Below are 15178 nucleotides of genomic sequence, written 5' to 3'. Positions count from 1 at the left end.
TTGGCTGACTGGTTGGTTTGACATGGAATGAATCCAGCATTCAACTTAACTGCAACTGTACACTTAATACTCCAAGAAATGGATTCGGAACACCTCAAAATCTGTGCTTCAGTGGCTGGCCATATCTTTGAAAAATATTGGAGTGCAAGAGGTCAAATGACTTTATTGTCAAATGCCTGGCATTAGAAAACAACAACAACACTTAATACTCACCCCCACTGAGCAATATACACAGGTTCAATGACCCATGGAATTTCATTCACAAATGTTATGGCCCCCGTAATATGGTACAACACTTTTACATCCCGAATCTGTTCCCAAGGCATTGGCATGTTCTCCAAAAGTTTCATAACTGCATGGGGCATGTACTTCAAAGCACTGAAATAAAAATACAAATTCATTACCAACGCAAAGTAGCATGTTTCACAAAAATTCTACAGTACATTATACTGTAGAAGGCCATTTAAATGCCTACTATAGCCTGGTTTTCATGTATAAAAGGTGGCACATCATTAGCTCACAGGACATCAGTTTTCCACACCAGAAATCCGAGTGCAAATCCCAATGAATTTGTAGTGGACAAAGACAATGCCAAGAGCATTTTCTACAGGATCATCCATTTTGATCTGCTGCCATTGAACCGCTTTTCCAATAATAAAAATAAAAAATAATAACATAATAATAATAATAATAATAATAATAATAATGATAATAAGGCTATTATTGTGGCAGCAGCAGTAGCAGTAACCATGAGTTTTAGTAGTGCCATTAAATTTACGATCACAGTGATATGTAATATATCAAATCATTAAATTTACGATCTCAGCAATATGTAGTATAAAGATTTGGAAAAAAATAAATACATTTTTCTCAACAGGCTATGTAGCCATGTTTCGGACAGGCAGATAATATATAGTATCATTATTAACAACATTTTTTACTTTCGGTATTTAAACCTCTAATACTAGTCCCCAAACTACGCGTACCAATACACTGACTAGAAATACGTCATTTTAACCTCCACTCATATTCGTTTCTGTTAAAGGCTGAGTAAACTCTAGGGTCACAGTGCGGCTGGAAGGATTTGATCAATGAAGAAAATCCATGATCCCTCTGAAAAGTGAACCCACAATCTTCCAGCTTGCAGTGTAGCACTTTAACAATGACGCTATTACACATCACAATCCTTATGACTGTATTATGTACAGCTCTTATTCCTCTCTGCAGTACTTATTTTGCTCAATTTTTTAAGCTGAAACAATCCTCCAGAGCACGCGTTCAAGGCTACTCCTAAACATCTCGTATACAAAGGAATTTTTTTTCTATGTATGAGTGCAGTAGAAGCTCTGTTATCCGTGCTAATGAAAGGGGTGAACTGAACGGTTAATCGAAAAAATAGGACAATCCGAACCATAGAAGATTTTCATAAATTAACCTCTCAATTATTTGCAATTTTTCTCTATAATTAACACAATACATTTTATTTTGGCAACTATGTGAGATATTTTGCAATAGACAATACGGCCACTCAAATAGTAAGGATAGCAGGTACTGTAGTGACTATTTTACAAGTAGACCAACTATTTCTGTTGTCAACAGCGAAGTATTCCTACTACATGTTACGTAAGGGTAAAGACTTTTAATAACCCTATGTAGAAAAACTATGTAGAAACATAGCGTGCAGTACTTCATAATTTTTTCTGCAGCAGAAAAAAATAGGAACTAGAAAAAAAGTCGGATAATCCAACAATCAGTTAATAGGAAGACAGATAATTGGGGTTCTACTGTATAAACAATATTTTCATTACTGAATACAAGCTGAAAACTTAAGCTGAGTTAAAGTTCAGTGTCTATTTTTATAAACTTTTTATAGTAGAAAACAATCTAGAACTGTTGATGTAGCCCATTTTCATCCACATTTTTCCTTCTGATTTGATGTCATATGACTCAGTTATTTCAGCTATCACAAAAATTGCTTAGCATAAGACACTAACACATATAATTTTACCGATTTCAGCCTGCGATCTGCTATTGGCTTTAAATAGCATCTTATATTTTGCTTCTTTTCTAAGAGAAACATCTCTAGCTCTGCCCATCTTCACACTCACAAATAACATCAATTCAGAATGACAATGCCATGCTGGAAATATCTCGAACTCACCTCTAACCTACTTCTTATTGCAATTATGAGTTGTGAAGTAATAAATCTTATGCATTCATTACGATCAAGTGACATTGTGCAATGAAGGCCATAAAAGTGACACAAAGAGACTTTTTCTGGTATACTGAACATGTAAAGTATCACTGAAACACAATACCTTGAAACACACCTCCAATTAATGTACAAACGTGCACTAAGATGACTATTAAAATGTGGTACGGTACTATGCTATACAAGTGCAGAGAAATTATTTTAGGATGAGGTACAAGAAGGTAGTAAGATTCACTTGCAAATTAATATTTTGTAACATTAAGTGCCTTTGCTAATAATCTGTCCATGGCTGTAGAGCACCAAGATGAAAAGTCCAAGAACACATACCCTAAGTAGACTCTCTTATCATGTCTGTATTTTCTGCTGCTCATGTCTCCATGGTCACGAATGATTTTTCGAATATGTTCAGGAGGCATATCTTCTTTTTGAGCATCAACAAACCCAAACTTTCTCTTCTCTGAAAATCTTTTAGACTGTAACTGCTGCCATTTTTGTGCTGAAAAATAGTCATAATGGCATATAATAAAACTGAAATAAAAAAAATATATAAATATTGAAAGATGGTATATTTAATTAAGATAGTGGCAGGATTTCTGATTATAAAAATTTGTAGATTGAATCATGCTTTTATATATATGTAGGCCTACTGTATAGTTAAATAGTTGTACAGTATGCACATATATTAATCTCCAATTAAATATAAATTTCACTACAGTATAAAAATTATTAATGATCTTTATGCATAAGTCTATATTAGGCCTACTATTTTAATGATTAAATGATCTCATATACATGCAATTTCCCTTTATCAAATATCTTAAGCAGACCACTTGATCTAAAATATGTAAGAGGTATAAAAAGGTATCCCTGAATGGCAACCTTGAGGTGAAATTCACCTGTCTGCCATCTCTTTTCCACAAAGTTCCCTCTGTGAAAATACATCCTTGTAAACTGTCTTGTGTGACTTGAAGAGGTTATAAATGAAAAAAGTAGGAATATATATTTAAAATACGAAAATAGGGTACAGTAGGTCAATAGGCTGCACGGCTCTCAAAATAAATTAAATGGCATCATGAAGTTCATACACAAATTTTCATTTTACATCTTACATAGTTCTTAATCATGTACACGATGACAGTGCTTGTTTCCTTTAACTGTTCAAGATATATTTTGCAGGCCCAGTACTGCAACTAGGTAACTCGATTTTTTCCAGTTTTGAGTTACCTACATCAGTAGATTATTTTAGTAGTAAGTTTAGAGATCCCTTATGGTTTCTTAAGCTAAATTTAGTTAAAAGAAAGAGGGTTCAGTACTGCAACTAGGTAATTCGATTTTTTTTTCGGTTTTGAGTTATCTACATCAGTAGATTATTTTGCTAGTAAGCTTAGAGATCCCTCATGGTCTCTTAAGTTAAACTTAGTTAAAAAATGAAGTCCTCCACACAGCATTACTACAGAGGAAGACAATAGGCTGGATGCACAAAAACTATTTTCTAATTACAGTAAAATCTCTGTTAACCGAAATAAAGAGGATTCTGACACCATTTCTGGTTTAAGCAAAATTTCGAATAAAAATATATACCTATTATTAGAATTAAAAGGCTAGAAACTGACTCATAAGTTACATACAAGAAAGCATCAGATGTATTTAAAAAAAAAAAAGGATACAATGCATTACAGTAGGACTACACCATTACCAGATCTAAACATTGATTCTTCACCACTACATTTTTTTACGAAAAATGTCCGGAATTTTGTTTTTAGTTTTTTTTTGTTCACATCTTTTCTTCTCTCTGTCTTCTTAGCGCTGGGAGTGGGTTTAGCCAGCTTGTGTAAACAATAGGACACGTTGCTGTCTTTGCACACATTCCTCTGATCTGATCATAACAATACTTGTCTTCGGAATGCTTCTTACGTTGCCCTTATATTTTATCCACAGTGTTGAAATTAAAAATAAATACCTATGAATGAACCGTACATCGTACGTAATTTTTATATTTCATAATACAGTACGCTGTATAACTTTTTAATTTCTTCATAAAAATTCAGTTACATCATTTACACGTTTCAGTTAAACCAGTTTCCAGTTGACGGAGCTTTGGTTAATGGAGATTTTATTGTAATTACAGTAATAAAATTGACAAGGGAAATATATATAATTATTTTTTTAATTATGATTTGTGTCAGAGGAAGAACAATTGTTTGTATACACCTGAAGTCTGATTAGTGTAATATGTATCTAGTCAATGATATATGCAATGGAGGGGAAAAGGAACTGGCCACTCTACCCCATTATCATCTGGCCTAGTTGCCTCATGAATCATGCCTTGTTGGTCTCACTTGTGGGATCCAGACCTGCCTTTGGACAGTTGACTAAACAAAAAAAGACTCTAAAATTTCAAAGTAAATGATGAAATCACCGACTTCAAATCAATTAATACAGGTCCTCGACAAAGTTATCCTCTTCCTTCATTATTTTTTTAAAATGTATATGAATTCCATGATAGATAAATGGCGAAACCAATGTCCAAACAGGGGATACATCCCCATTAACAGGCACACTAAATCAGATACAATCTTATTTGCAGATAATCAGGTCTTATTAGCCACCACAGAGGATGATCTTCAGATAACACTTTTTTAAATATTATTGTGAAAGGCTTTAATATGGAAATTTCTGTGAAAAAATCCAAAATAATGGCATTTCACGGTAAATATTCATTGATGCTAAAATTTTAGAACACATTTAAATACGAGGGAGGATGGGAAAGTAATGCACAACAATTTTTTTTATGGAATACTATATATTTTGGTTAGGACATTCAAAGTTGGCAGATAGTTTGAATCTTGTGCTACAGACAGCAATGGTTCGATCAGGTGTTACCCTGGCGTAACGAGCGGTTAACTACTGAGTAAAGATAGCATGTCTACTAGTAAAAAGCAGCAAGGTGTGGTCCGTTTTTTGTCGGCAAAACGAAAAAGTCCGAGTGAAATCCATAGGGAAATGCTGGAGGTGTATGATGCTGATTGTCTGGACTGTAGTAACAGTGGTGTAGGTTCTTCGAAGAGAGCTCCAGATGAAGCACATTCTGACCGACCAGTGACTGCTGCAATACCAAAGTAAGAGGCACTGAAGTGGCAATCATCCACCCTACAGTCCAGATCTCGCATCGTCTGACTTTCACCTTTTCAGACCAATGAAGAAATTTCTAGGAGGTCAACACTTCACTTCAGATGAAGAAATGAAATCAGTTATGCGCAAGATGGCTGTATGCCCAAAAAACGGAGTTTTATGAACAAAGTGTACTGAACCTGGTGTCACGATGGGAGAAATGTGTTGAGAGACTCAGTTTCTATGACGAAAAATGGGTAAAATATGTAGCTTTCTTGTGCATTATTTCATTTTGTTTATCTATTAAATATGTTGCCAAAAAAATTGTGTGTTACTTTTCGATCCTCCCTCATACTTAGGCTATAATATCTCAAATGAACAAGAAAAAGATATAGGCTAAATTTCAAAACCACACATTTTGCAAAATTCATAGAAATAAACTTGTTAATACAGTTTTTAAGCCCACTCTGTACAGCATCATACAAGATTAAGAGTATTCAATATTTGATGATAAAGCCTACTCTACCTATGGTTCTGAAGCCTGAACAATGACAAAGATTGATATCGAAGTAGTGAAATGAGATTGAGGAGGAAAACAGCAGGGTAGACAATCTGGGATAAAAAAAATACGTAAAAGATATTTCGGAAAAACTTGCAGTTAAACTCGTGACTGATTTCCAACATGAATACAGAGTCAACTGGAAGAGGCATATAGGAAGAGTGCTGGAGAGTAGATGGTAGAAAGAAGCCTTAGTTTATCACCCTTTCGGAAGACGATCTATTAGAAGACCCTTAAAATGATGGCATGAAACCATAGAGACCACAACCGATCAGTTAGTCCAAAGCTTGACCTGGTTGATGATGGATCATGGTCATGATCACGATTGTGATGATGATATTGCATTTACTCTAAGCATTGCATCAATCCTTTTTTAACACATATGATGCTTCATATAAACAACTTACGAGTCAGATTCTAATCATTTAACTATAAAAAAGGATATATATTTATTACGCAAAATGTGGTCAGCCCCCTTTATTTCAGTTAACAGAGGTTTCACTGTAATTCACAATTATAACTGCCTGTCAAATTTTAGGAAAAATTTTTTGTATTTCAAATGTAACAATCCTACATGATATGAGTTAAAGGTAATTTCATAGAAGACGGGCACTTGGTTGAATATAGTAAGTATTACAAACTTTTTTATTTCAGAGTTAAATGTTAGTGATCTTTTAATGACTTTTACAAGTTAGTTCTAGGTTTTTTGTACTAGGTTTCGCCGTGATTTTCTTTTATTTTGATTGGTTATAGTTGTCATTTGTTCTAGAATTTTCATTAATTTTTAATGGATAATGATGTCAGTTGTTCTTGATTGTTTGACATGAGAGGTGTTATGTTGTGTCTGATGGCTAAAGCTGTTGAAAGTTTGTCATTTTATGAGTTTTGTGATTTTCTACCGATTTGACTGGTTATAGTTGTCATTTGTTCTAGAATTTTCGTTAATTTTGAATGGATAATGACGTTATCAGTTGTTCTTGGTTGTTTGCCATGAGTGGTGTTATGTTGTGTCTGATGGCTAAAGCTATTGAAAGTTTGTCATTTTATGATTTTTGTGATTTTCTTTCGATTTGATTGGTTATAGTTGTCATTTATTCTAGAATTTTCATTATTTTTTAATGGATAATGACGTCAGTTGTTCTTGGTTGTTTGACGTGAGTGGTGTTACAATGTAGATTTGTCTGAATTTGTCGAATGCGCATCATCATGCTTACGAAAAGGCACTTTTCAGTGCCAATAATTTATTTTGTGTGCACATGGTTGGAATTTTGAAGTAAGAGGGAAAGGAAGGAATCCATGTTCTGAAATTTATCTATTAAATTTTGTGTCGATTTTGGTTTAGTTCTTTCGCTGGTGAATAAGGATTGTGTTGAGTTGTTTTTTGTGGTTTATAGGAATTATTTACTGAATTTTCTGTAGAAGTTAAGGTGTAATAAGTGTTCGAAGAGAATTTCATTTAGTGTAAACACGTGGTTTATTTATGCAAAGTTGACTGTACGACAAAGTGTTGGTTTAGTTCTTTGTTGCCTGCATGGTTTAAGTTTAGATTGCCTTAAAGCCTGTGTCGTTTATACTGGTAGTGAAGATGTTGTCATTGACGTCGATGAGAATTGAATTTTATTTTTATCAAATGTGTATGGGTTTATTACAGTCAAATGACTTATCAATAGTCTTATACTTATCGGACCCAACATGCCTTTAAAATTGAATTTTATTTGATAAGGTGATAAATTATTATGTTTTGTTTTGTGTTTTAGTGATTTTTGGGGGTAAAGTGCGGACGAAAATTGCCAGAAAAGTACTACCAACTATGAAGTTCGAATGCCACGAAACGCCAAAAAAATCAAAGGCAAAAAATTAAATATATTTTCATTTTTTTTTTTTGGAGGGCTTGTTCTTCTTTTAAAAATATGAATATATATTTGATTTTTCATCTTTGATTTTGCGATGTTTGGTGACATTTGGACTTCATAGTTGGCAGAACGTTTTTGGTAGTTTTCGTCAGCCATGTTGGATTTTGCCCGTCTTATAGGAAATTACCGAGTTAAATTCCAGGACACACTGGACTACTCAAAAGTTTACTTCTGAATTCCAAGTGACTTCTCTGATATTGAATATGAATGCAATTCGTCCATTAGTTTAGAAGAAACTGCTGTACACAGACAGCATATCGAATATTACTTTTTCGAGATGTAAGAAAATCTCGCATTGATATTTTGAATCATCACAATATTATCCCTACAAACATAGAGGTATTGATGGTAATGGCAACACACATGATGATTGTTGATAGTGTAACAATACGAGTATGCACTCACCCTTCTCCTGTAGTTTCTCTTCTGTGATGACCTCATGCTGCTTGTGTGGCTGTGCATGGGGTGGATGGTGATGCACTTGATGCACCTGCGCCTGCATGTGCGCCTGCTGTGCTGCAGCATGTGCTGCTTGTGCATGAGCCGCAGCCTGTGCATGGGCTGCTTGCACATGTGCCTGTGCCTGGGCAGCAGCAGCTAACTGCGCATGTGCTGCTTGCTGCTGGGCCATCATGGTTGCCCATGGGTGAGGGCCTAGCAAGTATGGAGGAAGTGCCATGGCTCACAATCTTCTGTAAATAATCAAATTTGATATACAGTGTGTATGTGTATGTATGTATGTATATATATATATATATATATATATATATCAGTGGCGGCTCCTGCATATTTCTTAAGAGGAGGAAAGAAATTAACAGCACTAAATGACACCTTCTTGAATGAAACATGCTACAAATTAGCCTACATGCATACATGTAAGACCAGGTAGTGTTGGGGTTGGCCTTCCCTTCTGTATGGCAATAATCTGTTCTTGTAAACGGAGTTTCCTAAATTGTCCAAAATATATTATGATTTCACTTCCATTCATTGTTGAATAATTGCACAAATTAATAATTACAAGGAAATTCACAACCTCGTAGCATTTTTCGAGCACACTACACAATCACACGTGTTGAAAGAGACTAGCTATTAACTCGTAACCGGAACAGTTTTACGGAAATGGAAATGGGAATGGGAAATAATCTGAGGAAAGCGAGAACACTGCACCCACCCACGTGGTCTGTGTTGCCACATGTACATTTTACAAGTTCAGTATCACATACTTTTGAAGAATGTCAGTTCTTGTAAAGTCATAGTATCATTATTGTTGAAACCTGCCGGTGGCCGATTAATTTTTTATGTTAAAAATGATGTAGTTTGGAGTACCTACTTTCATTTTCAAATATATTTGTACAAAACTGACAACTTGGCTGTTGCCCTGTCTAGTAAACAATGAATAGAAGTGAATTTCAGGGATCAACTACGTAAAACTGCTTCCTCTTTGTTTTACATAAACCCGACTTTTAACTTTCAAATATCCACGAAAGTTTCAAACCATGAATAGTAGCATATACAGGGTGTTTCAAAAATACGGGGCATAATTTCAGGTATGTATTTCCCACATGTAGACATTCAAAATAGTTCATTACAACATGTGTCCGGAAATGCTTCATTTCCGAGTTATGGCCTTCACAACATTGAAATTCACCAGAACGTTTTTCTTTCCACAGGTCGTTGCCGTCAAAGGAGACATTAAGAGGGCACTCTGACAGTTCATTCCGAGGCGAAGGTTACATTCGTGTTGTGTAGGCGTTAGACTGTGCGACATGTATTCAAATCAAGAGCTGGCAGAGATACACTTCATGTATGGTAAGGCGGACGGCAATGCTGCGCTGGCTCGTCATTTGTACCAGGAGAGGTACCCACAGCGACAATATGTATTCAAATCAAGAGCTGGCAGAGATACACTTCATGTATGGTAAGGCGGACGGCAATGCTGCGCTGGCTCGTCATTTGTACCAGGAGAGGTACCCACAGCGACAATGTCCAGATCGGAAGACATTTGTACGTCTCCATTACCGTCTGTGCGAGTATGGAAAATTTAACTCTCCTGGTTTGGGAAGGGGACGACCAAGATCTACAACTCCAGAAGTACAGGAGGAGGTTCTGGAGGCTGTGAACATGACTTCTTCTATCAGCACACGAAGGGTAGCGTTGCAAGTCAATGTTCCTCATACGACTGTCTGGAGACTGTTGAAAGAGTATCAATTGTATCCTTATCATTTGCAACGTGTACAGGCCCTGTCACCAGCAGATTACCCTGCACGAGTTAGGTTCTGTCAGTGGTTCTTGCAGCAGTGTGGTGTAAATCCGAACTTTCCTGCCTTAGTATTATTTATAGATGAAGCACACAGTTCACACGAGATGGCATAACAAATTTCCACAATCAGCAAGTATGTGCGTATGAAAACCCACGTGCAATTGTTCCATCTCATCACCAGGTGCGGTTCTCCCTCAACATGTGGGCCGGTATCATTGGTGATCGATTAGTTGGACCCCATGTACTTGTAAACAGACTTACGGGGCAGGCGTACACAAACTTCCTGGAAAACACAATACCTCATGTTTTAGAAGACACTCCACTGATCAATCGTAAACACATTCACTTCTTGCATGATGGCGCTCCTGCACACTTCAGTCGTACGGCTCGCTGGTACTTGGATCGAAGGTTTCCTGATCGATGGATAGGTAGAGGTGGCCCAATTGCTTGGCCTCCACACTCACCTGATCTGAACCCTCTCGATTTCTACTTGTGGGGCCATTTAAAATCATTGGTTTATTCGTCTCCGGTGCCTGATTTGAAATCCCTTCGGAATCGAATTGTGGCATGTTCTGAGGACATACGCAATACTCCTGGAGTTTGGGATCGTGTTCGCAGGTCAATGAGACATCGATGTGAGGTCTGTATTCAAGCAGGAGGTGGACATTTTGAACATCTTCTGTAATGACAACGACCTGCGGAAAGAAAAACATTCCGGTGAATTTCAATGTTGTGAAGGCCATAACTCGGAAATGAAGCATTTCCGGACACATGTTGTAATGAACTATTTTGATTGTCTACATGTGGGAAATACATACCTGAAATTATGCCCCGTATTTTTTAAACACTCTGTATAAAGTGCAATGAATAATATTTTTGATTTATAATTTAGAAAAAAGTTTATATGGTGTCTTTCATAGCATTGCGTTAAAACTGTTTCTGTTGTGTCTCCTCCTAGATATGTTATAGTCCGGTTGAATGCAACATCGTTAGGTGGCAGCGGTAGTGAGCTTGCTGGACGACCAGTGGGTTTCTATTTCCCGCCCATGACTGATTCAGAGGAGGATCTCCTCCCTCTCCGTTCATTTACCTGCTTTAAAACTCTGCTTCTTTCTCTGGCCGCTAGTGCGCTGTTGTCTATGTGTGTTAACTGCAGTAGAGGAGGAATGGAGTGCCTTTCCTCTATACAGACAATCTCGCATCTTTCCCACAGTTTTCTACAGCACATGAGCGCGCATCGTTTAAAACTCGATCAACCGAGTTTTTCTTATAGCTGTGAACTTAAAAATTATCGAATCTTCCTCGAATTTCAAGGCACATACTTTATTTAGTATTTACTTTCAAAAGAAGAAAATGTGAGGAAGACGTTTCGTCCCTTCCCTCCCCCGAGGAACCGCCACTGATATACTGATATATATATATATATATATATATATATATATATATATATATATACATATACATATACATATACATATACCAGGGGTTTCAGAGATTGTAGACTTGTTCATAACCAATGGTTTGATACCACTGTGAACACTCTATCACTTTGCATTCTCGAGTTACACTGCCTCTCCTGCCGCGCAACCCACTAATTCGTGTTTCAACTTCCCCCCTCTTGTGTATCACTAATGATGTCACCTACTCCAAGTCAAGGTTACGGATACATTCAGCCTTCGTCTGTCGATCACCGTTTACTTCACTGAAATATGTAGTGTATCTTAGAAATTATAAGCACAACAAAACTCGCCTGAATGGGACATAGATCTTCACTTGCTGTTTATCGATTTTAAGCAAGCTTTTGATAGTGTAAACAAACAGGAGCTTTACGGAATTTTGGGAGAATTTGGCATCCCATTAAAAATCATAAGACTGGTACAAATGACCATGGACAATTCTATGGCATATGTTAAAGTGAGACATAAAATTAGTACCGGTAAAGCTTTTATATCAATACTGGAGTCAAACAAGGGGATGGTCTTTCCACAGTATTATTCAATCTGGCCATACACCAAGCAATAGAAAGTGTAGACCAGAAAGGCACCATATTCACAAAATCAAGTCAAATCTGTGTGTATGCTGATGATACAGCTATTATATCTAGAAATGCTCCCACACTCAAACAGTTATTTATTGAATTATCCAGGAATGCCAAAAACATGGGATTAACAGTGAATCAAGGAAAAACTAAATACATGATTATGTCCACCTCTAAGTTGAGAAGGACCCCTAAGAATATTACCATCCAGGAGTATACATTTGAAGGTGTATCCCAATTCCGATACCTTGGAGTTATTATTAATAATAACTGTGATGTGAGTGGTTGTGTCAATGACAGAATACAGGCTGGAAATCGTTAAAAATCAGATGTTATCGAGGATGACAAAAATTAAAGTTTATAAAACATTAGTTCGTCCTGTAGTCACCTTTGGTTCAGAGACATGGACATTTACAAAGAAAGACGAGAACTTCTTACGAAGTTTTGAACGGAAGATTCTGAGTAGAATCTTTGGCCCAATCAATGATAATCAAGGATGAAGGATACGCTCCAACAATGAACTTCTTAACCTGATAGGAGGTCAAGATGTTGTAAAATTTATGAAAGCTTAAAGACTGAGATGGCTAGGACATGTAAACAGGATGCCTGAAACACGCACTCCTATTAAAATGTTAAAGAGTAGACTATATAACAGGAGGAGAAAGGGTAGACCAAAGCTGAGGTGGATGGATGGGGTATCCAAAGATCTTGAAGTTATGGGAGTGAGAGGATGGACTAACATGGTGAATGACAGAGTAAGATGGAAGGCTGTTGTTAAGGAGGCCAAAACCCACCCCGGGTTGTAGCGCTAACTGATGATGATGATGATGATGATATGACTCAGTTAAGAGAGAAGTTTTATATAATATTCTTATTGAATTTGATAATCCCAAGAAACTAGTTCGAGTAATTAAAATGTGTCTTAGTGAAACTTACAGCACAGTTCGTATAGGCCAGTTTCTATCTGATGCTTTTCCAATTCACTGTGGGCAAGGAGATGCACCATCACCTTTACTTTTTAACTTCGCTCTAGAATATGCCATTAGGAAAGTTCAGGATAGCAGACAGAGTTTGGAATTGAACGGGTTACATCAGCTTCTTGTCTATGCGGATGACGTGAATATGTTAGGAGAAAATGCACAAACACAGAAATTCTACTTGAAGCAAGTGAAGCGATAGGTTTGGAAGTAAATCCCGAAAAGACAAAGTATATGATTATGTCCCGTGACGAGAATATTGTACAAAATGGAACTATAAAAATTGGAAATTTATCCTTTGAAGAGGTGCAAAAATTCAAATATCTTGGAGCAACAGTAACAAATATAAATGACACTCGGGAGGAAATTAAACGCAGAATAAATATGGGAAATGCCTGTTATTATTCGGTTGAGAAACTTTTGTCATCTAGTCTGCTGTCAAAAAATCCGAAAGTTGGAATTTATAAAACAGTTATATTACCGTTGTTCTGTATGGTTGTAAAACTTGGACTCTCACTTTGAGAGAGGAACAGAGGCTAAGGGCATTCGAGAATAAGGTGCTTAGGAAAATATTTGGGGCTAAGAGGGATGAAGTTAAAGGTGAATGGAGAAAGTTACACAAAGCAGAACTGCACGCATTGTATTCTTCATCTGACATAATTAGGAACATTAAATCCAGGCGTTTGAGATGGGCAGGGCTTGTAGCACGTATGGGCGAATCCAGAAATGCATATAGAGTGTTAGTTGGGAGGATAATATTAAAATGGATTTGAGGGAGGTGGGATATGATAGTAGGAACTGGATTAATTTTGCTCAGGATAGGGACCGATGACGGGCTTATGTGAGGGCAGCAATGAACCTGCGGGTTCCTTAAAAAGCCGTAAGTGATCGTAGTTTGCTATTTAGGCCTACTGAATTATTTCGTTGTTGACTTGGGTTAGGTTAGACTATATTAGCTTAGGAATGTTAAGTTGATCGTTATTATAAATTGAAGTTGAAGTTGTCTATATTTAAAGTGTTTTGTTTTTGCGAATTCTTTGTGTTTTGAATTTACTTACGAAAGTGAGGAGTTTTTAGATTTTTTTATTTGAAGTTATTTCAAATTTTAAGGTTTTCCGCTCATCTTTTTCTTAGTGGTTTTAGGTGAAGGTTGCGTTTTAATTTTTGGGGCAAAAATCTGGGGGTTTTGAACATATTTTTCTCGAAAAAAACAAAACCAGTACTTATATTTACCGAAGAATGCATTCACAAAGTAGCTTACCGATACACAAAACCCATATCAAGCTATATTATCATGGGGCACTTATTTCAGAATTTACAAACATACTGCACCACGCTGCTTTGCTGGTATTATTAATTACACTCCACTCATGAAAACTCATGTGCAGAATACAGCATACACAAGATTCACCGCATGATACACATTTACCAAGAATAGTTGTCATGTTACAGTTCTTTTCCAAAAATTTTGGTAAAAATTCAATTGCCTTCCAAAATTAGGGTGCAATAATTACCCTATACACGCTATCGTCGAATTTCGAAGTACAAAATAAATACAAAATTGCTGGAAACACTAGTTATGCTTCTTCTGAAGTCCATAAAATAACAGCAACCATGAAATACAAATCAATTACAAATCTTAAAAGTTCAGTATTAATAACTCGGAAAACCAATACCTCTTAGCACAGCGTGAAATCACCGGTCTTGATGATTGTACAAAGTTAATATAAGCAACGTTTTGAACAATTACATTTTATTATTGTAGAACAAACACATAGACTGTAAACATGGACGACAATTATTAATTACAGGCTCTTCAGCGAACGTTCTGCAACGCATATCTCACATGTCTGAGAACACAGTACCAGAGATTATAGTGCCATAGAGGAATCACTCCTTTCCTCTATGCATACGGCCACAGATACGCTTGCAATCCGTGCGTTCTTTTTTTTAAGCAAGTCGTAAAGCGCTGCAGCAAGACCGTTCTTTTATTACATTTGCTTCACCGTCGCTGCAGCAGCGCTGTAGCAAGCGTGCAGCAAATCAAAACTTCGCTTTACGAGTTTGCTGCACGATCCATCATGGCCGAATGTGTGTTTTGGTCTTTT

General features: G+C 36.5%; 1 protein-coding gene across 1 annotated transcript in view; it reads right to left on the bottom strand.

Moving 5' to 3' along the window:
* Prp8 (pre-mRNA processing factor 8) overlaps nt 1-14961 on the bottom strand; it is an 88630-nt gene extending 73669 nt beyond the window's left edge. The window contains exons 1-4 of the mRNA XM_069847607.1: nt 14747-14961; nt 8201-8487; nt 2540-2708; nt 214-378 (exon numbers count right to left, since the gene is read on the bottom strand). Coding sequence (XP_069703708.1) covers nt 214-378; nt 2540-2708; nt 8201-8474 — 608 coding nt within the window. The 5' untranslated portion in view covers nt 8475-8487; nt 14747-14961. The remainder of the gene's footprint in view (nt 1-213; nt 379-2539; nt 2709-8200; nt 8488-14746) is intronic.
* Nucleotides 14962-15178: the final 217 nt, after the last annotated feature.

Source organism: Periplaneta americana, chromosome 15 (assembly GCF_040183065.1).
Source record: "Periplaneta americana isolate PAMFEO1 chromosome 15, P.americana_PAMFEO1_priV1, whole genome shotgun sequence".
NCBI classification, from domain to species: Eukaryota; Metazoa; Arthropoda; class Insecta; order Blattodea; family Blattidae; genus Periplaneta; species Periplaneta americana.
The sequence above is the reverse complement of the archived record's forward strand: the minus strand, read 5'-3'. Positions and strand labels throughout refer to the sequence as shown.